Source organism: Phaethon aethereus (genome assembly GCF_964289735.1).
Source record: "Phaethon aethereus genome assembly, chromosome: 5".
NCBI classification, from domain to species: domain Eukaryota; kingdom Metazoa; phylum Chordata; class Aves; order Phaethontiformes; family Phaethontidae; genus Phaethon; species Phaethon aethereus.
Window position 1 is genome coordinate 13,541,586 of NC_138579.1, and position 24,897 is coordinate 13,566,482.

At 40.5% G+C, this 24,897-nt stretch overlaps 1 protein-coding gene across 1 annotated transcript in view; it reads right to left on the reverse strand.

The window, feature by feature from the left end:
• The window catches only part of DYNC1H1 (dynein cytoplasmic 1 heavy chain 1), a gene marked incomplete at its 5' end in the record, with an annotated part of 48,620 nt that overhangs the window by 20,932 nt on the left and 2,791 nt on the right, over positions 1–24,897 (reverse strand). The window contains 41 exons of the mRNA XM_081999911.1: positions 148–311; positions 545–710; positions 1,093–1,214; positions 1,310–1,516; positions 2,035–2,268; positions 2,533–2,673; positions 2,804–3,034; positions 3,287–3,514; positions 3,908–4,064; positions 4,175–4,413; positions 4,595–4,807; positions 5,297–5,480; positions 5,662–5,905; positions 6,183–6,342; positions 8,361–8,461; positions 8,734–9,016; positions 9,722–9,916; positions 10,000–10,188; positions 10,268–10,433; positions 11,192–11,365; positions 12,081–12,247; positions 12,469–12,615; positions 13,005–13,214; positions 13,295–13,405; positions 14,031–14,144; positions 14,514–14,669; positions 15,187–15,426; positions 15,646–15,765; positions 15,847–15,957; positions 17,098–17,274; positions 17,416–17,556; positions 17,703–17,849; positions 18,103–18,252; positions 18,871–19,050; positions 19,339–20,415; positions 21,488–21,715; positions 21,826–22,097; positions 22,277–22,463; positions 23,434–23,689; positions 23,914–24,087; positions 24,683–24,770. Coding sequence (XP_081856037.1) covers positions 148–311; positions 545–710; positions 1,093–1,214; positions 1,310–1,516; positions 2,035–2,268; positions 2,533–2,673; positions 2,804–3,034; positions 3,287–3,514; positions 3,908–4,064; positions 4,175–4,413; positions 4,595–4,807; positions 5,297–5,480; positions 5,662–5,905; positions 6,183–6,342; positions 8,361–8,461; positions 8,734–9,016; positions 9,722–9,916; positions 10,000–10,188; positions 10,268–10,433; positions 11,192–11,365; positions 12,081–12,247; positions 12,469–12,615; positions 13,005–13,214; positions 13,295–13,405; positions 14,031–14,144; positions 14,514–14,669; positions 15,187–15,426; positions 15,646–15,765; positions 15,847–15,957; positions 17,098–17,274; positions 17,416–17,556; positions 17,703–17,849; positions 18,103–18,252; positions 18,871–19,050; positions 19,339–20,415; positions 21,488–21,715; positions 21,826–22,097; positions 22,277–22,463; positions 23,434–23,689; positions 23,914–24,087; positions 24,683–24,770 — 8,251 coding nt within the window. The remainder of the gene's footprint in view (positions 1–147; positions 312–544; positions 711–1,092; positions 1,215–1,309; positions 1,517–2,034; positions 2,269–2,532; positions 2,674–2,803; positions 3,035–3,286; positions 3,515–3,907; positions 4,065–4,174; positions 4,414–4,594; positions 4,808–5,296; positions 5,481–5,661; positions 5,906–6,182; positions 6,343–8,360; positions 8,462–8,733; positions 9,017–9,721; positions 9,917–9,999; positions 10,189–10,267; positions 10,434–11,191; positions 11,366–12,080; positions 12,248–12,468; positions 12,616–13,004; positions 13,215–13,294; positions 13,406–14,030; positions 14,145–14,513; positions 14,670–15,186; positions 15,427–15,645; positions 15,766–15,846; positions 15,958–17,097; positions 17,275–17,415; positions 17,557–17,702; positions 17,850–18,102; positions 18,253–18,870; positions 19,051–19,338; positions 20,416–21,487; positions 21,716–21,825; positions 22,098–22,276; positions 22,464–23,433; positions 23,690–23,913; positions 24,088–24,682; positions 24,771–24,897) is intronic.

Genomic DNA, 24,897 nt, shown 5'->3' on the forward strand with positions numbered 1-24,897 from the left:
CACCTGGTGTCTCACCAAGGTCAACCCACCACAAGCACATTTCAGTTTGGTCTTCTAATGGGAGCTGGCAATGAGTGGAGAACATTCATTTTGCTTTTTTTTTTTTTTTTTTTTTTTTTTTTAACCCTCATCTCCTGTTTATTTTACCTGTCTTGGAAGAGGCGTAAGGCTTCATGGGCCCAAATCCTGATAAGGCCTTCAACTGGTAAGGTTTCTAGTGGTCTTAATGCTTCAAATATACCTCTCACCCATCGAGTCATTTCACGAGGTGAATAAATGTAGTGTGGCTGTGTGTCTTGAGTGAATCTCTCCTAAAAATTTAAACTTAATTAGTTACTTCATACCAAAGTTGCATCACATTTTTTACAGGCCTTAGCATTGCAAAATACTACTTTGCTAGTGTCATTCAGTGGGTTTCAACGGAACTCAAGTAGTTGAGTTCTTGTATACAGATTATCCATATGAAAGGCTAACAATGCATGTTAAATGATTCAGCATAAAAGGAAGACTTCTCATTAGTTTGGGGTTGTATGTAACAAGTTACCTGAGACATCGTGTAGAATTCTACCATAGCAGCAGTGAGAGGTTCTGCATATGTGCGAAGTGATGGGATCAGCCTTAGCATTGCACGATTGAATGTTCCATATATCTGAGTAAGTGAAGCTGGTCCAGGATAGTCCACATAAACGACAGGAACATGTCGTAAAAATCTGAAAAATTCGCATATCATGGAGTTCAGAAGGTCAAATTATAGTCTCTACTACTTTCATTACCTTTTGCCAAAATTAAATAACTGCTTGATTCAGAATTATCAGCAGTAACTGCAGTTGGTTTCATTCACCCTTAGTGACTCAGACCAAAAAGCATTCAGAAGTATCCACAGCATTTCAGACAGATTGTTCAAGAAGTGTTAACAGTGAGTCTACTGGCTGGCTGTCAGGATAAGAACCAACCAGCAGTTAGTTCAAAAGCCAGCAACACAGTTTCAGCACAGCTGGTGTTAAACAAGTGTATTGAGAACAGATTACATAATCAATGCTTCAATTTTGACCCCTATTCTGCTGTTACATAGGGGTTTTCTAGATACACTACCTATGTGAGAGAGGTTTTCTTCCGGGATCAGTAGGTGGATTACATGCACCAACAAACTGAATTCTCTCCAGTTTCACCCATGTCTGGTCTGATGTACGATAGAATCCTCCATGTTCCACCATCTGGAAAAACGTAAAAGTAAAATAAAATCAGTGGAACATTGTATTTCCCTGAAAAAATTACAATTCCCTGAAATTGATTACAAAGAAAAACAAACCTGTCTAATGAAGGATATCACTCTCTGTGTGCCATACTTATCCATATCTGGCAAGTTGATTTCATCACAAAACAGCACCAGCCACTTTCCTAACTGCACAGGAGCCAGCACCACTCCATTAGGCGTACGCCTGTACTCGCAGTAGTGATCAAACGTTTTCAAGAGCAGTTCTGGAGTAGTAGCACTGGAGAAGTTGAGTCCAACCACCTTAAAAGGGGAATAGTGAAAAGAAATAGTTAAAATACACTAAATACATACATGTTTATACTGTATTTCGGGTTACTGTCTGTATTCTGACTGTATACAATTTGCTTCCCACTGCAGGTTCTCCATGCATGTTACCATGCAGCAACACCTCCTGCCCAAACTTGTACTTAGAACATCACAGCTTCATATAACTGTTTCTCCACCTAAATACACTCATGGATGAGAGGTATTCTTAAACATTACCACACATTTTTAAATACTAAATGGAGGAATGGTCCTGTATTTTTGAAGTGGCAAAGGAAGCAGCTTTCAGGTTAAATCTTGAGACACAAATTTGGATTCTGCTCAATTTTTTGCTAGGTATACACACGACTGACTGAGGTGGAGTTATCACTGAATTCTGGCTAGCAAATAATTTCCATGCTAAATCAAGACTGCTTTAATCTTTAAGGAGATTAGAGAGTCGGTACTACTCAATTCACACATGGGCACACATGCACACACATACTCTTGTGTACCTCCATGTCAGGCAGAGCTCTCAGAGCACTGAAGAGGGTCATGGTCTTTCCAGAACCTGGTGGGCCACACAGTACTAGAGGTTTGTGTTCTGCCAGCCAAGTATATAGCAATGCTTCATGGCGAACTGTATCTAGGGTGGGTACTACAACATCAGGAGCTGCAACTTTGTGCGTCTCAACTTCAATTTGAGGAACCTTGGATTGCCATGGCACCCATTCACCTGTAATGGACACCTAGGAGCACAAAAATACGACCAGACGATTTAGAAAAGGAATGTAGTTCAACCTTAGTTAAAAGGTAATTATTTTTTTTAAAACCACAGCATAGTTTGTTGCATCAAATGTGATGTGATTATTTAAACAGGTAACTTGCTCACTGAACCGTGAAACTAGGATTTAAGATAGCCTAGTGTGTTATTTTCCACTTTCATCTCCAAAATCCAAAGCAAGCTTCTAAGAACACAAGAGAGCAACACTTCTAGCGTAAGATAGATTTACCTCATAGTCAATTATAGGTATGTTGGGTGCAGTCGGCAGTGGCACAGTGGTGATTCTCCTAATGTATTCTCCCAGCTCTGCTCTCATTTTCAAACGACTGTCTCCAGAAAGAGACCAGAGTATTGCATAGACCAGGTACCTCTGTAATAAGCGGCAAAAGCAGCTATTGGTTGTAGAATAATGGAACAAAACTTAATGAACAATAAATCAAATCTAACTGCTATACTGACACGTCAAGCACAGTAGTCACTTAACAGCCTATTGTATTTACCTGGATGTAACGCTCTAGTTGATCTATCTGCATTGGGAAGTCTGGATGATTGGCATTGTATTGAGCTACGTTGCGGCAAGCTTGATGCAACATGGAGAACAGAGAACCAAGACAGCGCAAGCGGGTGAGATCCATAATATGCTCCAACTTGAAAGCATGTTCAAGTGCTTTAGTTACCAGGCCATTAGATGTGAAATATGGCTGCATTATTGTTGCAGCATCTCTCTGAATCTGTTGGGGGAGACAAACACTGCTCAAAGCACTTGCTTCTCATTTGATTACCAGGCAGCAGGAAGTAATTTTTTAAGGTTTGAAATGCTTCATATTTTAGTGTTTGTAAAAAAACAAAAACAAAACGACGAAGAAGATGTAAAGAGGAAACCAGCTTTTCTATGATAGGTTATCATAAATTCAAAGTATGCTGTACTACCTGTGATACAAGCATTCTTACTACATTATCTCATAATGTCATCTAAGTTATACCTGCAACATTGGGGATGCTGCTTCTTCTCCTTCATCTTCTTTGCCCTTTCGCCTTCGCTGAGCTTCCTCCTCACCTTCATCCAGAGGAATGCTTCTTAGTCTGGCCAGGAAGTTATTGAATATCATGTCTGTACTGAGAACATCCTCACTGAACCAGACCATACCACACCTTGACACGGTAGCCAAAGTGGCATATTTCAGATCCTGTACCTCAAACATGATACGCACCTAAAAAGCAGAAATTTAAAACAGGTTGAAGTAAAAACAAACACAAACCCAAAAAACCCCTCCCCCTCCCCCAACAGAGAGCTTCTAAGCAAGTTAATTTCTATTTAGCCTCTGAATAATCAACAGCAGCATTAAACCGTGCTAAGGTAAGTTAATCACTATTGCCTGTTACCCTAGTCTTTTATATAATCCATAAAGTTTATTTACAGGGTCAGAGTAAGTATAACATGAAATGTTTGCCTCCACAAAAGCTCCCAACTCCAGCAAACTGCTACTTGAGATCAGTATTACTCTGTTTGTGATGAGGAAGAGGGACAGCACTAGTACAGATTAAAGTGAAAGCAACAAGTTTATAGGACAGCACATAAACGTCATGTAAAAATGTAACATTACATTTGGTGGAAGGCTGAGACGTTCTCCATTTGGCAGAGTCAGTAGTTTGTTGTCATCCAAAACAGAGTTCAAGTTCTCAACCCATTCAGGGTCTACATCACCATCAAAGATAATCCACTGACGTTTTTGTAGCTCACCTCTCACGTTGTCTATGATTCTAAATTAAAGGAAATATTTATTGCAGTAGAGAACAAAGACTCAGTAAGGCCAGAATATCCATAGCAGAAATGTACTGGCCATTTTTGATTTGTGCTATTGAAGACTCACTTTCTCAGGACATGTGTAAACAAGCCATCTGTCCATTCTCTAGTGTTTGGATCCAAAGTACCATAGAGGTGATCTTTGCTGATTGCTTTTGGATCTATAATATGAGCAACACCTTCCACACCCTCCAGCCGTTCGAGGGCTTTCAGAAGCACTCTCCAAGCCATACTCTTTCCACTTCCAGAGGGACCGACCATCATCAATCCATGATTTATCTGTGTAATCTGATACAGCTGAAGAACCTGTGACAGAAGAAATGATGTACCAATTAAGTCTTAACTTTAGTAGTCAATTTAAGCTTCTATGCATTGCTTGCTTAAGACAAGAAAAAGGAAAACACTTTCCACCTTTCATAATAAGAAAGGAAGTTTAGTCTTATATATACATTAACTTCAACTTTATAGTCTCGGTCTTATATTTTACCTTTTCAACCCACATGCCACCAACTTCTTCTCCATCGCCATAGGTAAGGTACATTTCCTGACACACTTTCTTAAGCTCCTCTCGCAAGGCTGTCATCTCCCCACGATGATACTGTACTCCAGGGAATACATCAGAAAGGAGACTGAACAGCAATGGAATGTCTTCTGCAACCAGTTTTGGTACCATAGTTTCACATACACTTTGGATCAGGATCTGCAAAAAGAATCATGCTTTGGTTAAGATTTTTTATGAAGTTCACTTTACTGAATGTATTTGACAAGGAATACTTCACTAAACACTTTATTGATAAAGCACCAGACCAGGGTGGTCTTGGTAAAAACAACCATTGATGGCATTTCATCTTCAAAACTACACAATTAATTTCTATTGATTTTCAGTTTATACAAATGTAGTTTCTTATGCCTCTTCACTATGCTTTTGGTATTAACTGCTGAGGAATTGAGCAGCAGTAAGCATTATGAATGCACCATCTCATAAGGACAAGTCTCTCACCATGATTTGGGGACTCCTAAGACATGTTTAACTTCATGCTTCTAAGCTATCAAATTACCACCTTTTGTAATTAATGTTACTTTGCTTGCACGGCTTACTGCTAGAGGGTGAACACTACAGGGTTACTTGCTTTTTTTAGTGTGCATCATGTACTTTATCACAGAAGCAAAGGGTTCACACACACATTACCTCTTGTTCTGGTAAGTTCTCCGCAATTTCTCCCTCATCAACAACTTCACCACGCTCTTCTTTCTCCCGCTTTATCTTCTGAATCCTCTCCCTCTTCACATTACCTGCACTAACCAGCACACTCTTCAGTGCTCTTAAGCCAAAATCATAGTGACTTTGGGAGGACAGCTGTTCATCACAAAGCCTAAGCAGCAAAGGAGACAAAATACAATTTGATTCTCAGTAGCGACCAACACAACACTCGGTAAATGTCATTGTTCACTTGAAATGATTGCTTCACAATGTGCTTCATGAGTGGCAGAGAACACTATAGCTTTGAACAATAAGCTCTATTTTTACCGATTGGAGACAAATTGATTACTCACTTGAAGAATGGTACTATCTTATTGGCAAGCACTTCAGCTGTACGGAAACCTTGGGAGTACAACATGACCTGGGCAATCAACTGACGGTCTGGTTTTGTCATTGCCAAGCTACGGAACAACTTCTTCAAGTTGTCTGGCAGATTTGATCTGCCTGCATAGCCAGGATTCATGGTGATGAAGATAGCCATGTCCGGGCTCACTTTGACTTGTTTGTTCAGCAGCTCACAAGTAATAGGAGTTGCAGCTGAAAAGAGAGTGCATTTAGTTACACCTGAGTCAGTGATCAATCACCCTGAGAACAGAAGTCATACATTATTCTATTTTAGTTTCCTACAGAAATGGACAGCAACTGCAGCTAAAATACAAATTTCTACCAGCTGAAAGTTACTTCAAGTTTTTAAGTTTTGACAGAAAGTGGCTTCATCCTTGGATTGTTTGGGAGAAATCTTACTGAGCAACAGAATGGCATGAAGAACATTAGAGATGCTGTACAACACCATCAGGAATTAACAATTACGTACTCTTGTCGTAGTTGGGGTTGGAATGCTCTCGCAAGGCTTCCTGGATGCACTGAACTTGCTGTGAAACGGCAGACAGCATACGCTCCTCCAGTCTGTTGAACTCATCAAAGCAGCCCCATGCACCCACTTGGCAAAGTCCCACAAAGATGCGTCCCATTGCCTGTATGTAGAGGGGAAAATGCACTGAAGTTGCTTAATCATTCTTGTCTATGCACAGGCAGAAGAAAGCACTTGATGCAATGAACCCAAGTGTCCTGGTTTCAGCCAGGATAGAGTTGGTTGTCTTCACAGAAGTTAGTGTGAGGCTATGTTTTGGATCTGGGATGAGAAAATGTTGATAATGTGCTGATGTTTTGAGCTGTTGCTAAGTAGTCAAGGACAGTCCAGCTTCTCGTGCTGGCCTGCTAGCAAGAAGGCTGAGGGTGCACAGGAAGCTGGGAGGGGACACAGCCGGGACAGCTGACCCAGACTGGCCAAAGAGGCATTCCCTACCATACAACATCATGCCCAGTATATAAACTGGAGCTAGCCGGGGGGTGGAAATCGCTGCTCAGGAACAGGCTATCGATCACCAGGTGGTGAGCAATTACTGTATTGGGCATCACTTGTTCTTGTACATTCTTTTGTTGGTATTATTATTATTATTGTTATCGTTGTTGTTTCCTTCTCTCTTGCTGTCCTATTAAACTGTTTTTATCTCAACCAATGAGTTTTTTCCCGATTCTCTCCCCTGTCACACTGTGGGAGGGGGGGAGCAAGCAAGCAGCTGCGTGGTGCTTGGTTGCCGGCTGGGGCTAAACCACGACACCAAGGCAGGAAGAAACTGTATTTGTATGTAGGTTGCCACCTCTGTGGTACCGTAAGAGCTGTAAAAGGGTTCTAACTGACATTCAGATGTTCACTGCTTCCAATTACTACATACTGCAGTGTATTCACAAAACAGTTGAGGTAAGTCCAGTGCATAATGTTTTGCTTACTGATACCATTAATGCCAGGTGCAGTTCTAGTCCTTCATCAAAAGGAGGATATTAGAATTACAAACCATTTCAGAAAAGCAAACTGGATGGCCAGAGTATGATAAGGCTTCCACCTAACGAACAACCTCTAGGATAGGATTCCGCAAAAGGCAACAAGAGAGAGTATGATGGACGTCTAAAAGTCAGTGGTTTAGGACAGACAGAAATCAAGTGTTCACTGTCTTTTCCAATGTAAGAACTAAGGAACTGTTAAAGAAGATGAAAGAAGGTGCTCCTTCATAAGAGTGCATGGTAATGCTGTGGAACTCTAACAGAGAATGCTACAGATGATCTGGATTCATGGGGAAAAACAAGTACCTGGAAAAACGTTCACTGGAGCATGAATATGAGTAACTCATTTCAACTTGGGATCTTCACGGCTGTCAGAGGGGGCTGGGGGCAAGGAAGGAATATCTTGCACTGTCCCTGATCTTACTCCTCCCTAGGTATTTTCTTAGAGTCACCCCAACAGGCCAAATGCTGACCAAATGGACTCCTGGTCTGAGACGAACACAGCTGTACATTAAGAACAGATGGGCACCCTGGCAGAGTCTAGGAAGGATCATGACTCCTTGTTAGCTTTTTACATTGTTCTTTTTTTATATATACATATAAAAACACCCCCTTGACAGAGGGTTGTATTTTGAGACATCTGACATGTTACAGTTGACAGAAGCATTTCATCTGGTTCTTAGTTTGAAGATACTATTAGTTTTTAAATATCTGTGTGAATTTTCTTAGTTTTGAGTAATCTTTCACATGCGGAGGCAAACTCTACAGTTATATCACAAAGAGTAATTTGGTAATTGTGTAGCTACTTTGGCAGTCACATGCTGATCTGTTCCCCATTAAAGCAGTACTATCAATGCAAACTAAACAATTAAGTTACATTCCTAAACCCAGTCTTAAGCTCTTGATGCCTGAGAAGTACCCATTCTAAAAAAACAGAATGCCTCCCCCCACCCCCAGCAATGTTCTGCCCCACTTTTGCTCTAGGCATTTTTTGTTACAGAACATCTGTATGATCCACAGATACCTACTCAGTTAAGACTTACATACAGATAAATAACCTTTAAAGTAAACACTACTGGCTGTTCTAGAGTTCTGAAGAGATTCCTAATGCCTGGTAGCAAAGACTACATTTTAAAATCAAACAACTTACCTGGAAGTCAAATGTTTCATCACAGTTGAAAACCAACACAAAGCGGCCAAGCTGATGTCCAAGAGCCTTAACAGATTCCGTTTTACCAGTACCAGCAGGACCTATTTGTGAAGCGGGACAGACATGTTTTAGTGTTTATCATCTGAGGTACCACTGCCTACTCATGTAATTTGCCAGCACGCCAATTCTGATGGTCCCTGACAAGAGGGTTCAGTGAAACTCAAAACTGTTACAACTTCCCCCAAAAGACTGTTTTGTTCTCCAATATCTTAGTTATAAGTGTTCTGCAAGTCTATGTCAAAGCTATATATAAGAGAGGATAACAGTTCATATACTTGTCTCAAGTTTGTATCGTACATCAGTACAAACTTACCAAACGGTGATCCTCCAAGTCTTGCCTCCAGGGCTTGTGTCATTGTCAGGTAACAGCGGTCAGTAAGAGGAGTCTGTACTAGCTTATCCTGAACACCAAGGTACTCAAAACCATAGTTGAATTTAGCATTTGCCATCTGAATGGACAGCTGTTGCAACACATCTGTCTGCTTTGGGTCAAAGTAGAACCGCATTTGGCTGAGCCACTCAAAAGATTTGGAGTTGTCGATCTTGCTTTTGATCAGTGATCTTGTCACATCTCTCTGGTGCACCAACTCTGTGATCTGCAGAATGAACTAACTCTTTAGACCACAGCAATACAAGCCATTGCCAAAAAAGCCAGGAATCCTACAGCTTCTCAGATTAGCACAGTAAACTGCCATCACTTAGAAATCATGACCTACCAACAGTCTCCACCTTAAAACTTGTTGCTACAAAGACAAAACTAACGATGTTGACTGCTCTCGTTAAGGACTTCCCTAGCTTTCAGCAAAGCACTCCGGTCCAGTTAGTCTGTTAATCCATTACACTAGTGAAGTAGGTATCTTACTTGCCAGAAACCACGACGACAAGTACTCCTAAAACAGACCAGGTATTTCACTCTCAAAATCTACAGAAATAACCAAGAATGACTTTAACCTTCCCCTCCTCTCAATCCTTATCTACAAACAAAAGCATATAATAATTACAATAATAAGCAGCTTAGTGAGATATGTTACTTTTGAATGAAGAAATCGGTAACTTCCATATTTGGAAGAGCTAGTTTGAACATCAATTCAGTGAGGTAGTTATAATATGCTACCATGCATTAAGCTGACTACAGTGAAAAAACTACCACCACCTATAGGATCAGGGCTTGATGCAGTTGCTTAAATTGCATTAAACTTTTTCCTAGAGCAAAAATAAGTCTCTGACTAATGAATATTTTCATTAAACTTTTAAAAATCCTCACCTGTGAACCCAGAAGAGGAAAGGAGGTTTTTACTTACCAAGTGCTCCAGTTTCCTTCTGCGAAGAGGCGGCTGCTCCATCAGCACAGAGTCTGCCAGGACATTGAGTGTGACCTCAACATTAGCTAGCACAGACTGGAGAGGACCGTTGTCTCCAACTCCACCCATACCATTGAGGGCTGACTCAACATTCTCAGACCACGCAATCTGGGCTGACAGGACAACAAGCTGAGCCTGTGCAATAAAAAACCTCATCAGATAGTTTTCCTCACTGAAGTAACCAAGCTGCAGCATACTTAAGTGTTCCATATTGATACCTGGTATTTGTCAATCCAAGAGATGTAGACTGCTGGCTCAATTGAAGTTGCTTTTCCAAAGATTTCTACTTCAGTAACAGATTCTGCAAGCAATTTAGCAAGGGTCACTCTCATTTCTTTCTCAACAAGCGTGAGCCACTCATTAATCTTGGGATGTTCTGTGATGGAGACAGGTGTTTTGAATAGCACCTGCAAGAATTAGGTTTAAAGTCAGCCTATGTTCACTTATTTTCAGGATTTTATTCAAAAAGAAACACTGCAGCTATACCTCCTCTCCTTCACGTGAGGATATTCCAAGAACCACAGAATTATCTTCATTGAGAATAATGCTAGAAACACCAGCAAACATCTTCTTGAAGTGTTTCTGCAGCTTAGCAACATTTTTGCTGTTTCCAATGATTTCAAGCAAGTCTTCATCACCAACAAAATAAAACCTAGTAATAACATAAAATTACATCTATATCAGAACTGCAACTATCAGTTTTAATTTAGTTATGCTTCATAGATGGTTATTATACAGGAGTAATTGACACTTATTTCTCCAACACTGCAAGAGTGCATGAACCAGAAATTTCCTACAAGTTATACTTCAGTTCTAAGATTAAGTCTCAGTTTGTGTGGTCTGTACCATACAAAAGTGCATACATGCTCTATACCGTGGATCATTTTCTTTACCTATCCATCCCTGAAATACCCACAGTAGAGCCTGGGACTGAATTAAGTCTATTAGGCAGGGAGAACAAACTCCCGCCCAGTAGCTCCCTCACCCTTACTCTCTCATGCTAAGTGACAAACTAGTTGAGGACTACAGGTAAAGTCAAAACCAATGACTTAAATACTGGATTGTGACAGTTTAGACACTGTCCTTCAATCAAATACCAGAATTAAGCAGTTCAAAACTGTGGATCCTAAAAGTTTACAGAAATCAGCTGCAATGGTTCCTTGAGCAGTATCTCAATCCTACAACCAGCCACTAATAAGCAAGTAAACGAAGTTTTAGTCCCACTTCCTGAGAAGTAGCTATAACTGAATTCTATATTTAGACAACACTGATTTAAATGTTCGTAACATCTTTTTTTTTAATATATATATGCAGTACATAAAAATTGGCAGAGGCTCTACAGAACACTACACCAATTCCTGCACAGAAACATCAAATTACTTTAAGGGTCAACTAAAGTTAACTTCTTACCGAGGGAATGAGGACCTCTCCCTTTCCAAGTATTCTCCCAGTGCCTTCTGTATCTTCCCAAGCAAGTCTGCCAGTCTCTCTAATGACCTCTGCACACCTTGAATGTTAAGAACATCCATCACAAGTGGAGATTTGGACACCTTTTTCATGAGTGCCAAAAATTCAGTGCTGATGCTGCAAGTAAAACAATACAGTACATTAGTGCAAACTCAGTAACCACAGGTCTGCATAACACCAAAGTTATTTCTCTCTAAATTACCTCTGCCTCTCTAATTGTTGTGGCTGCCCTAGGGAACCCAAGGCTAAATTCCTAAAATAGCTCTTCATCTACATCAAGTCCACAACAACAAAATCTAACTTATTTGCCATGTTCAATCTATCAATTCCGCTGCTGAAGATCTACTGTTCTTAATTTCTGAAGATATGGGCAAATCTGATTCTTTGATCTGACTGGAAGTGTGTGGAATGAGTAAGCATGACTACAGCAACTTAAAGCAGAGGAAGAAAATGATGCTGAAAGGTGAGACTAAAGGCTGCAGCAACAGAAATCAGCCTGCTTATTGCAGCCACAATGCCAGAAAAATCCTTGAGGTAGCTGACTGGAGTTAGCAAGAAAAAAACACCTGAATCCCAATAATCTTCTGAAAATTCTACATCAGCCTGCTTATTATAAACCTCCTTCCGTCATAGTTGTCTATATGCACCTCTTGCTGTACATGTTTGCTTGATGAACTTATATCTACAGGAGAGCTGTAATCCAGCTGGACTAGGTAAGAATAGAGCTAGTATTTCAACTTAGAGATTGCTACACTGAAGTCATGAAGTTGCAGGCCTGTCCACATGGTGCCCCAAGGGAGGCAAGAAAAGAACAAAGCAATTAAAAAGTTACCTCTGGAACCGCTGGGTCTCCACAGGCAGCAAGTGCTTGATGTCTGCACTACCAGTAAAGATACCTTCCAGGTAGACCCATCGCCTTTGGACATCTATCCAGACATCAAAGAGTGCCATGATACGGTTCAGCTTATCTTCCCAGCTAAGGGCGTCTTCCTCAAACACCTGAAGTTTATACGCTGCATTAATATTCATTTTAGTAGTAACGTGAGTTTGACTGCTAATAGCTATTAGCAGAAACAGTTGTTTGAGACTTACAAAGTATGCATATGCAATTAATTGTCTGTCAACTTAAACAGTGAATACGGCCCCTGCTGACAAATATAAAATAAACAAGAGGAAGACAGAATTAAATGAAAATCCTTTAGCTTTGTTCTCCATTCTACCTTGTAGTATGGCGATAACTTCATAGCTGACACGCTGTTAATGTGCTCTTTTACTTTGTTGAAAAGGTCATCCCATCCACGAATCAAACGACATTTGTTCTGGTAATTAACCAAGTCCAGTTCATAAGTGTTCCAAACTTCCCTTATCTGAAGGAAAAAAAATGTGCAAGATACGACGTCAATTATTTCTGCTCCAACATAGTTATAAAGTAGAAATGTATTACAGTAATCAGATTTTACTGTTTTTACCCAAGGATTCTGGGTTTATGCTTAAGCTTTTTTAAAAATATTGAGAATATGATGCAGTTAGGTAAAACTTGAACAAGGCGGGGTCTTTGCAGTAATTACCAAGGACTGCTTTTCCCAAATAACACAAGTTTCATCAAAGGAAGTTTACATAGCTTTAAGCTGTTCCCCAAAACAGTGTTCCATGGAGTCTGAGCACTTGTATCAACAGCTTAGATTGACAAGTTTACTACCCAACAACAAGACTTTGATTTGCTATTATGTGCATACATAGAAGAGCTGATACTAGCCTGTTTCAAGAACTCTTCCAAAGCCATCTCGCCCTGAGCCACCAGCAGCACATCTTTGACAATTGCTTCATTTCTCTGTAAATCAACATCCCAGATTTGACCCAGGGTCAATTCTGAGACAACCCAGTTAACGTGAAGTCTCTTCATCAGCTGCTTCCAGTGACGATCTTTAAGTGCCTCGGATTTCAGTTCAATAACTAACATGTTTATCTACAGAAGACAAGAACGCAAGTTACATCCTTGAACTTGAACTATGAAATAAGTGCATTTTAGAAACGAGTATTACTTACCTTCAGGTAGCCCTTCAGAAGTCTCTGAACATACTCATAGGAGGCATACTGTCGCAAGCGGGCAGGGAAGTTTTTCAGTTGGTTCAGCAGACCATCTAAGTTTTGTCGAAGCTGTAAGTAACAAAAAAGCAACAAAACCATTCTTTGCAAGTGCTATGCAAATAGTTGTACAAGTTTACAGTTGTCTATGTATTTTTACAGAAACTTCTTTCTAATGAGGTGTTACCTATAGTACAGCCCTTTCTGAGTTATACATATTTGCATAAGATATAGTTACTCTGTAGCTGGCAATGTCATTTCATTGGTCTGATTAAGATTTATGAAATAGTAGTATTGTCACAGGCAGTTTATGGCTATTGCTCTCTACCTCCTGAGCACTGAACTAGAACTGATACTGTTCATCCAAGCATATAATGAAGTTTCCCTATTGAGGTCCAACAGCCTATTTAAAAACAACACAGTTAGTTCTCTGTAGATGCAGTCAGTCCAACCTCAATTTCAAAACTACTGAAATTGCTTAAGTCCCCTGCAAAATTATTTAAGTTGTGACAAACCCCATGATTTTTTTTTAGCACAGCATGAGAAGAAACACACTCATGATACACCGAAGAAGGTACCTAAACACTGACAACAATCTGAAACATGACAATTGAGCATGTCTATCTCAAGAAGTCTAATTCTTAATTTGCATATACTTGCAATAGTAATATTGTTTATGTATACAGAAATTAAGTACCTTGCGAGGCTGTACTGAAACCCAGGGTTGTTCTTTCATTTGATCAATCTGTTCCCAGACCTTGGAGAGTTCAGACCACACGCCTTTGAGATCCTGCAACTCTTCAAGGGCTACCTATAGTAAAGAATGTATCAAATATCAGCAGTTATTCCCAATTTCTTCAAAGTCATTAGCTTGGGGGAGTTAAACAGAATACTTTTAACATGTTAAAAATCTTCAGATAGCTTGCCAATTCAACAGAACCGCAATAGCAAATGACTGATGAAGTTTTCGCACCTCATAATAGGTCACATAATAGCTTGATGAGAAAAGACAGTCAAGGAAGAGATCAGAGACAATCTTTTAAGGCTAGAACTGAATAAGTGCAGAGACTGTGTCCTGAAACCAGTACATCACAGGCTACAAGTCACTCTCTTAAGGGAGAGAAAAATGTAACTGAAACATTTTTATCTGAAATCGACAAGTTGTGTGAGCAGGTTGTACCTGAACACGCTCTTCACTGCCACTGAGTAGTCCTGTATCTGTTAGTTCCAGAGCTTCCTTGGCCTTTGCACACTTCTCACGATCATCCTTCAGCCTACCAAATTTTCCTTCATAAATGGTAAGAGCTTGAAGAGCCTCTTCTGGACGTAGGTTTCCCTAAAGTTTGCATGGGATACATTAATCCAAAACCCCTAAAATCAAGCTGAAGCTAAGTTAAAAGCAAGGACTAAATACTAGATGTTGGTCTGTCTCATTATTTTTCCATTTCCAGTTTGCTGACAATAAGGCTACATAGTAATCCAGAATAAGTCTCACACCACTTTTACATGCAACTTTTTACTTTAATAAATACTACTTTAAAAAAATCCAAAGCAAGCAAGCGGCAGCTTGCTTCTGAATCCCCCTATACGCATGCCTCTGACATATCCCTTGTTTCAGCCAAAGCTTTGTTTTTGCACCTGAGGCCTACATTTTAAGGGTAAATTTCCCTCTGCCCCGCCCCGCCCCCCCATCTACACATTAGCAAGTTATTATAGAACCCTCAAAAAGACTTTTACCATCACGTAAAATGAAAACATGAAAAAAAAAAAGCCTAAAAATAAACTGCCTACTTCTTACTGAATGCAGAGAATCTACCTCATTTGCTGAATGCATATTAGTCATCACTACTTACTGTTACAGGCTTTGTCTTCTCCCAGTCTGTTAGCAAGTCGGTTGTTCGGCTCTCCACTGCACGATCCTCTTGAACTATCTTCATCTGCAAATTTGCTACTTGTTGTTGAATGGCAGAATCCTTTCTACGCATGATGTCATTAAAAGCACCCCATTCCCCTTCAATGTTGTCAATGTACAGCCAAGAAGATGGAAACTGGAACCTTTGTTTCTCAAGCAAGCGCTGACCATTGCGATAAAGCTACAAGAGACAGTGATTGTAAGTTAAAAAGACAAAACTAACTTAAGTCACAAGGCTAAATACACAACACATTTTAACAAGCGCTCACTATAGAGTTCACAGGATTCCTCAGGATGAGGTTCAAGTCTGTTCTCAAGAGTACTTGAATATCATGAACCTTCATCTTAAGAGCTAAGCCTGACATTCCCAGAAGTAAGAATTATTAGCAAGACAGCATACCTCAACTTGCTTTTCAAACTGCTTGATTTTACGTTTCAGGGACTGAACATATGTGATGAACGTCACTGCATCTGATGTGCTGGCAGTGTCCACCGAATGCTGCTCCAGTTCTTGACGGGACTAGTTGGGCACAAATCAGTGTTTTAGAAGCATAGAACAGTTGATCTGAAACTGAAAAACTGGAGTTTGGACTTGTCTTACCTTAGAAATTTGTGAATGAAACTCTGTCATATTCTGACCAAGCATTTGGCCAAATTTGCTGAGCACTTCCTTGTGCCAGGAGTCATACTTCAAGTTCACCTTTGATTGCACCTACAATTGAATAAAGTTACATAATAGTAATTTGTTGGCCTTGCTGTTTTCTCTTACACAGTGTATTGTGTTTGCATGGCAACGTTTTGGTAGTGGTGGGGGTTGCAGGGGTGCCTTCTGTGAGAAGTTACTAGAAGCTTCCCCTGCATCTGACAGAGCCAGTACGAGGCAGCTCCAAGACAGACGCAGTGCTAGCCAAGGCTGAGGTCACCAGTGATGGTGGTAGCGCCTCTGTGATAACATATTTAAGGGGAAAAAACCCAGCAAGAGCAATTGCAGCCAAAGAAAGGAGCGAGAATATGTGAGAGAAACAACTCTGCAGGCACCAAGGTCAGTGCAGAAGGAGGGGAAGGAGGTGCTCCAGGCACCAGAGCAGAGATTCCACTGCAGCCCATGGTGAAGACCATGGTGAGGCTGGCTGTCTCCCTGCTGCCCATGAAGGGCTACAGTGGAGCAGATATCCACCTGCAGCCCGTGGAAGACTCCAGGCTGGAGCAGGTGGATGCCTGAGGGAGGCCTGTGACCCCGTGGGAATCCCACGCTGGAGCAGGCTCCTGGCAGGACCTGTGGCTCCCTGGATAGAGGAGCCCAGGCTCCCTGTAACCCTGTGGGGACCCACACTGGAGCGGTCTGTTCCTGAAGGACTGCACCCTGTGGAAAGGACCCACACTGGAGCAGGGGAAGAGTGTCAGGAGTCCTCCTCCTGAGGAAGAAAGAGTGGCAGACACAACGTGTGATGAACTGACCACAGCCCCCATTCTCTAACCCCTGTGCCCCTGTGGGGGAGGAGGCAGAGAAAAATCAGGAGTAAAGTTGAGCGTGGAAAGAAGGGAGGGGTGGAGGGAAGGTGTTTTACGTTTTGGGTTTATTTCTCATTATCCTACTCTGATTTGATTGGCAATAAATTAATTCCCACCAAGTTGAGTCTGTTTTTCCTGTGACTTTAATTGCTGAATGATCTCTCCCTGCCTCATCTCGACCCACAAGATTTTCATTATATTTTCTCTCCCCTGTCCAGCTGAGAAGGGGAGCGATAGAGCAACTTAGATAGGAACAGGGTGTCCAGCCAGGGTCAACCCACCACATCAACCATTCTGAAGTTTAATGCATTTATCACAAACAATAATTACCATTTCTTACCTTGCCATAGTCTATGACAACAGGTCCAAATTCCTTTCTGGTTTCTGCATTGTCAAATGTTCCTCTTGCCTTTCTTATCTGAACTAAAAGGGCTTGCCACTTATTCAGGTCCTCTCCAAGACGGTTGTATATGTTTTCAGCCTGCATATCCCACAGACACTGGTACTGCAGCCAAACCTAATTGAGGTATTTCAGAAACAACATTCAAAACTTCTCCAGTATATTCCAGAAGACCTAAGTCCACCCACTCTCCAGGAAAACTGAGAGAAAAGCCCATGTTCATTTTAGCTGTAGCATTACATAATGTCAGCCCCCTACCTTGACGTACTGCTCCACTTCAGTCACAATTCCCATGACAGCAGAGTATGACTCCTCCAGAGCTGCAGGGCCATCAGGCATCCTTGTCAATGCGTTACGATAGAATTTCTCCTCCTCAGACAGCTCGTAATGCACTCCGACCTAAGAACCACAGTTATACATGCAATATACATGAATTTCTAGGGCATTCAGATTCAGTCCTAGAGCAACTCACTAAGAAATCGAGCACAATTAATTGCAAAGTGAAAATAATTGCTAAGACTTAGATACAGCTTCAGTACACTTACCTGGTATCTCTGACTTTGAATTCTTGGTAGCGACAGGATTACCATCTTCCAAGAAAACATTTCTTGATAAAGTTTGTATCTACACTCTTCAATTGGTGGATTCAAGTATATCACCTGGTTGGTTATTCTTAGTTCATGTACGATGTTCTGCAGAAACAGTAAACGCACTCAAGTTTTACTGGCAGATATACTACACGTAGACAAGAATTTTGGACTTCAAGCAGCAGCACACTCTTTTGAAAAATCAACTTGCACTTAAGTGGGATGAGGCAAGCATTCCTCCAAAACAAGACGCAAAAGAACCATATATCTCCCATATAAGCCTCTGATAGAATTCTTGTATCAAATAATTGACAATGAGAAAGAAAAAACAACCAACCAACCCCAAAACAAAACTTACTTTGATCTTGGGTTCTCCCCCAGGCTTATGGCTCACTTGAGGAGCATCTGTATCCATGTCAACTTCTGCTTTGTCATCTGCTTGTCCAAGAAGAACCTGGGTCCAGGCCCTCAGTCCAGCTTGCAAACGAACACCCAAGATTCTTTCAATCTAAAGAAAATAAGCCACATTGGAGGAAACAGCTGCATATTCACTGCATAAAGATCCCCACTATCGCTATATTCTGACACCAGACACGCTATGGTGCCTCAAGCAACCAAGTGCTCCTTTATTCCGCCATTGAAGGGGTTTAAGAGTTCCAGTAAATTTTCACTGAGTATCAATTCAAAGCTGCTCCTGTTCTCATGGACTTTAATGGAATCAAACAATTTTAACTGCTTTGAAGTTGGCCTAGTGTCCAATAACCTGAAACTTAACTCAATAGGCACAAGCAAACTATATGAAGGCAACGAGGCTTTGTTACCGGCATAGTAGATTTTCACCACCCTTTGTCTACCTCACTCCCCAGCACCTTCTAGGCAGTCAAGCTGTATCAAACTTTTTTCTTCAAAGGACAAAACTCCCCTTGAATTCATTGATCCCAAAAGTCAACAGTTAAAGCCAAACAGGTTTTACATCATCTGCATACCGAAAAATGCACTGAAATTTTCAGAGAATGGGGAGAGAGAATTTTCTCCAGGTGACTATGAAAAGATAATAAAAAAACCATTTTGCACCTAATTAAAATGTTTCCTCCAAATATATACTACTCCTTGATCTCAAACCTACCTCCATATCCAACTTATTGACCCAGATGGGCAAATTTGAATATGAATGAAGATTTAAATCATCCACAGCTTTCTGAACCCTGTTCAAGATTTCGGAGAAAGTCTTATGATCATACATGCATGTTTCCAATGATCTCACTTCCAGGTCTATTTTTTCTTCAATAATGAGCAGATCATCCACCTAAAATGGTTTAGGAAAAATGGGATGTTTAGTTTGACAGGTTAGATAAAGGCAACAATAACCATGTAGTAATGGTTAATTACTTCTCTTTATTTGGATGCAGCAAATCTATCAATTTTAGTAGCACTAAAAGATCCATTCAGCTGACCAGTTTGTGCCAACTCAATCGGCTACTTAACCAAAGAGCTACCCAACAGGTCATCAGCTACCCAATTCTACTCTTGATTAACCACACATTACTGAAGTATAAACGGAAAAAATTTGCAGAATTTGAAAGAGAAAACAAACCTTTTCCTGAAAACTGAAGACAGTTTCGGCTAAGCGTTGTACGTATGGATCGAGTTTGTATGATTCCCACACGAGTGCAATTCCTTCTGCAATCAAAGCCTGCACCTCTTTCTTCAAGCCAGCAACCAGAAGTGAGATAGTATTACGCTCTTCTACTTTCTCACATGTTCGTTCGTAAGTACGGACACTTTCAATGAGAGAAATAGCAAATGGATAGAGCTGGTTTGCTTGGTGAGCTTTGTTGACAATTGCTAGTGGAACACGGAAACCAAGCCACTTCAGGTTTCGGACTTCTTTTGAAAGTGTAATTATTTCTGGGAGGAAGTTGACTTTCAATTTCAGGACATTTCCAGTTCGACCTCTAACACGAGTGCTTTCAATGGTGAAAATACGACCAGACACACCAAGATTGCGTTGCTGAACTTTTCTTGCCCAGTCATCAAAAATCTCCTGAGTGTTGAGCTTCATGCGAAAGCTATCTCCATCCTGCTTTAGCTTCTGACCTTCAACGTGGTTCTCCCACCCTTTGCCAAGGACATCCTCAACACGCTTCATGTAAGCGGTGAGCTGTCTGTCAATCTGTTTTGCCCAGATTATAGACCCAGACACAGGAGGCAAGTCGCGAACGTGACTCATTTTACAAGCTTGACTCTGTGGGTATTGTACTTTAAATTTGTCATGAAGAGACTCAATATCATCTTTTACGCGCTGGATCAATTGTGTTTGATATTCACGAATAGCACCGCGAATATGAGGTCTGACAAACAAGGCATTAAACCGAGAGAAGATTCTGAACATTTCATTGGCATTCTTTGCTGTACCAAGCTGGTCTCTCAAACGGGCAGTTATTCTTGTTTCAACTCTATCAATTCTTTCATCATATCGTTTCATTGCTGCCTCCCAGGCTTCTGTACCTTCTTTGGAAACATCTAATCCATCTACTTCCTTAACATTCTCATAAGCAAGATTAACTTCTTCAATCGCATTAGCATCTGCAGCATCAAAAAGGACTTCTGCTACTTTCATATCCTGTGGTTCAGTTACTTCTCCTTGATTTTGCTGGGCAACAGCAGTTACCTGCATTAAAAAAATCACAGTTTGGTGAGGTGGATGCTTCAAAGTTTACCTACAAATAGCTAGGCACAATCTGGTCTAACGAGCATTACAAAAACCCTACAAAGTAGTACCAAATCCTTAACAATCTTTCAGTCATGTTTCAGATTTAACTTCCACTAGGAATGGGGCAATACAGTTACTCTACAAACTTCCACTACTGTGCAGCATAATCTCATTTTCCACTGTGGTTTAGCCAAGCTCAAGTATTTACACACTTCTTAATCTCCTCTATGTTAAGTCTGGACTTGCTGTGTCTAGCAACATGAGCACAGTGTTCTGGTTTCAGCTGGGATTAAAGTTAATTTTCTTCCTGATACCTAGTACAGTGCTGTGTTTTGGACTTGGGATGAAAATAATGTTGATAATATACTGATGTTTTGAGCTGTTGCTAAGAGTCAAGGACTGTTCAGCTTCTCATGCTGGCCTGCCAGCGAGAAGGCTGGGGGCGTGCATGGGAAGCTGGGAGGGGACACAGCCAGGACAGTTGACTCAGGCTGGCCAAAGGGATATTCCATACCATATGACATCATGCTCAGTATATAAACTGGGGGAGCTGGCCAGGAAGGCACCACAGCTCAAGAACTGGGCATCAGTCAGGGAGTGGTGAGCAACTGTGCTGTGCATCACTTGTTTGGTATATTCTTTTATCATTATTATTCTTTTTTTTTTGCTCCCCATCCTATTAAACTATCTTTATCTCAATCCACAAAGTTTTCTCACTGTTTTCCAATTCTCTCTCCCATCCCACTGGGGTAGTGGTGTGGTAAGTGAACAGCTGTGTGGTTGTTTTAGCTACCTGCCAGGTTAAATCACGACACATGGTCATGTAGTATGTGAAGTAAGTCAGAATTAAAGCTAAGTGTATTAGCAAGGGTTCAAAACTAGATTGTTTTTGGAAGCAGACAGCGAAACTGAACGTTACATTAGTTTTGTGTTGGTAACTTTTTAAAGCAACAGTGAACGCTCCTGAAGTTGAACACTCTCTTGAAGAAATCACACAGATTTTCTGTCTGTTGACAACCAAGAATATTACCTGAGGTCGCAAGACTCTCACAATAACTGCCCTCAGTTGCTCATGCTGACGCCTGAATTTTCTCATTTGATCAAGACGACCTTGGAGCTTCCTATGAGCAGGATTGATACGCCACACCATCTTCAGGTTCTCTTCCCTTTTTCTTTTCACAATATCCCTCAGAAGAACTTGTAGCTTCTCATACTCATCATCCCAGGTTTGGAAAACTTCAAAACATGCAACCATTACCTGAAGAGAGTTTTAGAATAGAAACTTTAGCTCCCAAATGAAATGCTTCTCTTAAAGTCATTATTCAATGCAAAAATACAGCTGCCAGTGCCACAGAACCATGAACATACCTTTTCAAATTCTTCATAGGCAACATGCATCAATTTTCTGGTTCCCAGGACTTTAAGTAGCTGAGAGCTCAGATCTCTTGAAATAGCCTCCACTAAACGCAATGCCCTTTGGATTGGGTATTTTGTGTTTCTGATTTTTCTCAAATGGGTAAATATTGCAACAAGGGCCTGCCTTATTTTGTCCAGCTCGGTAGCAGACAGCAAGTCATTCAGTGGAAAGTCTTTCATCAGTGGATTATAGTCATTCACAGTTTCCAGAGCCTGTTTTAGACCTAAATGTAATAGAAAAGATTCTGAATATAGCTTTTAATTTCATTAATCAAGCCTGTAGCTTTAACTAGACCAAGGTTACTCTGAACAGCGCTGTTCTTTGAATCGCAATGCTCAAGTTTCATAACACCTTTAGTTCCACAGAACATTTGTGAAAAATTTTATTGAACAGACATTTTACCTGTGTCTGTATCAAAGCTGACAGTTGCATGAAAACGTTTGCCGTGTTTTAGAATATCCAGAGTCAGAAGAACTTCCGGACTTTCACGTTTTTCCTGAATGCGATACAGAGCCCGTTCCAGATTTAACCAGAAACTTATCTCCTGTAATGCAGTGCCTGATGCAGGATCTCGATCTAATTTGGTCACCTTAAAAAGTAACAGAAAGAAAGTGAAGGGAGGGAGAAAAACATTTAATTTATATGCTTCAACTGTAAAAACCTGCTCTATTACTAAATATAATTGAAATACGTAACATCTACTAGGTTTTAATAATCCAACCTCAGACCGTTTTGGCACTCATTCTGTGAGAAATGCAGGAACTGCTGCACAACAAAAGTCAAAGTTTAATTTCATTGGGCCCAAAGGCTGGGTTTAGGACCTTCATGTAGTATCTTCAGCATAGCCTAAAAAGGTCACCTGTCTACTTTCCTGATCAGTGTCTGTATTCTGGTTAATGACAGGTGATCCAGGAAAGAAAATAAACGTTTTATGCTCTGGAGTAAGGAAAGGCACCACTGTTCCATGAGCAATAGGTATTTACTGTGCCCATGGAGGAAAAAAAGCCATAGTAGTATCTGAGATGATATTATGGAGCGACAGCAGAAGAACAGCAGAGATCTTTTGAAAAATAACACACAGGAGTACAAGAGATTACAAGATAGGACTGGAGCAACTGTTCTGCAGTGGTTGTGGATGCACCTGGGGAAATAACAAAACAAAACAAGACCTGTTTCCCTCAATCTACTGTAAAGACTTGAAGAATAATTAAAAAATTCACAAGGTTACTGCCAGTTCCTTGAGTCTATTAAAATGGAAATAAAATAGTCATGCTCTTGGCTACTTGCCGAACAATTTTGACTAGACTTTAAATTTAGAGTAGGCTTAGTCTTGTCTAGAATTAGAATTAGTCTAGTTTAGACTAGCATCTCTGGTGACTCAGAAAACTGGTCTCATCTTCAGAGTACCCTGCATGGAACAGTAGTTCAGCAGTTAAACTGTGAAGAAGATATGCAGTACTGCATAGAAGTTATGCAGTACTGCATAGAAGTTCTCATCACATGGTCTAGTACTTGGCTGGGGGGAGGTTGGGGTTTTTTTTCCGTTTTGGTCTTTTTACCTTTTGTATCTCTCTAATCCAGCGGTTGACTCCAGATTGTAGCTGATTGAGGAATAAAGGATCCTCAGCCTTCTCACCAAAATCTGTAACCTTTGGTTTTTCTCCACGTTCATAACACTGCTTGGCAACGTTAGTAATGATTGCATGAATTGGCAGACTAATCTCTGGAATTTCAATATTCTGCTGCAGATGCAAGAGGCCCATTTCAAGTTCTGCAATCTTTTTCTCAACTGAAGGAGCCATCTTATCTCCATCCCTGAAAAAGCACAGATGTTTCCATATAAGCAGCCACACCAAAAACCATACACAACACATTTAAGCCACCTGAACTACCTCCCCAGAGTCAGCAACAGCATCCTATGCAACTGTGTGCTTAAACAATTTCACATGACTTGCCTTGAACACTCACTGTTGGGTTTTTTCTGTCAAACACCTACTTTAATTCATTTGCAGAGAAGTGCAGTATTTATACTGAATTACCTGTCTGCTTTGCCAGATTCTCTGATATAGGACTTGAAAAAGGGAGCAACAGCATTGCTAATGAAAGAGTGTAATGTTTCATACGGAGAATCTTCACTGAGAGTGAGCACTCGCAGTTGGGAAGACACTGGTTTGTCAGCATCAATCACTGGTGTACGTTTAATGAATGCCAGGCTGCAGAAGAGAAGAGAGTTACCAACTAAACATTTGAAACTTAAGTGCCAGTTAAAATAGCTTTAAACTGACTGCAAGTTTAGGTCACAGGAATCAAATGCTAACCTGCATCATCATAACTTATGATCCTTCTCCTAAGAGACCTGAACACAAGTCTTCCAATAAATACATCTCTCTACTTCAGTAATCAGCCAAACTTAGCAATCAATAAGGACTCTGTAGTATGGGCACACGTCTTACGAAGCTTCAGAGTCAAATATGCATTAAGGTAAGTGACAAATATGTAACAGTCAGACATAATCGAAGATTACTGAAGACAAGTTGTGTATATTACATTTGCATATATGCCAAATTAATAAGACTTTGTTACTTTAACCTCAGAGCTAGAAGTCCTAAGTCCATTCCTTTCAGCCTCATGATACACCCTTGTTTTATCAGAGCCTCGACCTTGAAAAGCTATGGCCCCATCTGATAAAAACACTGCGTAAAGCACTAGGTAAACTGGAGGTAAATTTGTAGGTAAAGTAGGTAAATCTGCTTGTGTAGGTTTGGCATTCATAGGGTAGAAATGTCAAGATCTATTTTACCAACTTACCTGTTTGATTTTATTCCATAATGAATGTCAGTGCTGATACTGTAGGAAATGAACTCTTTTTCCTCTTCTCCTTCATCTCCCACATCCTCTGCAAAAAATATGCTATGTAAGAAATATTTTATTTCTAAGGCATCTGCCACTCTCTCTCAACCATGTTCTGCTATTACCAGCCTATTCTCTAACCTTTAATTTCTATACCAACTTAATTAACTAAA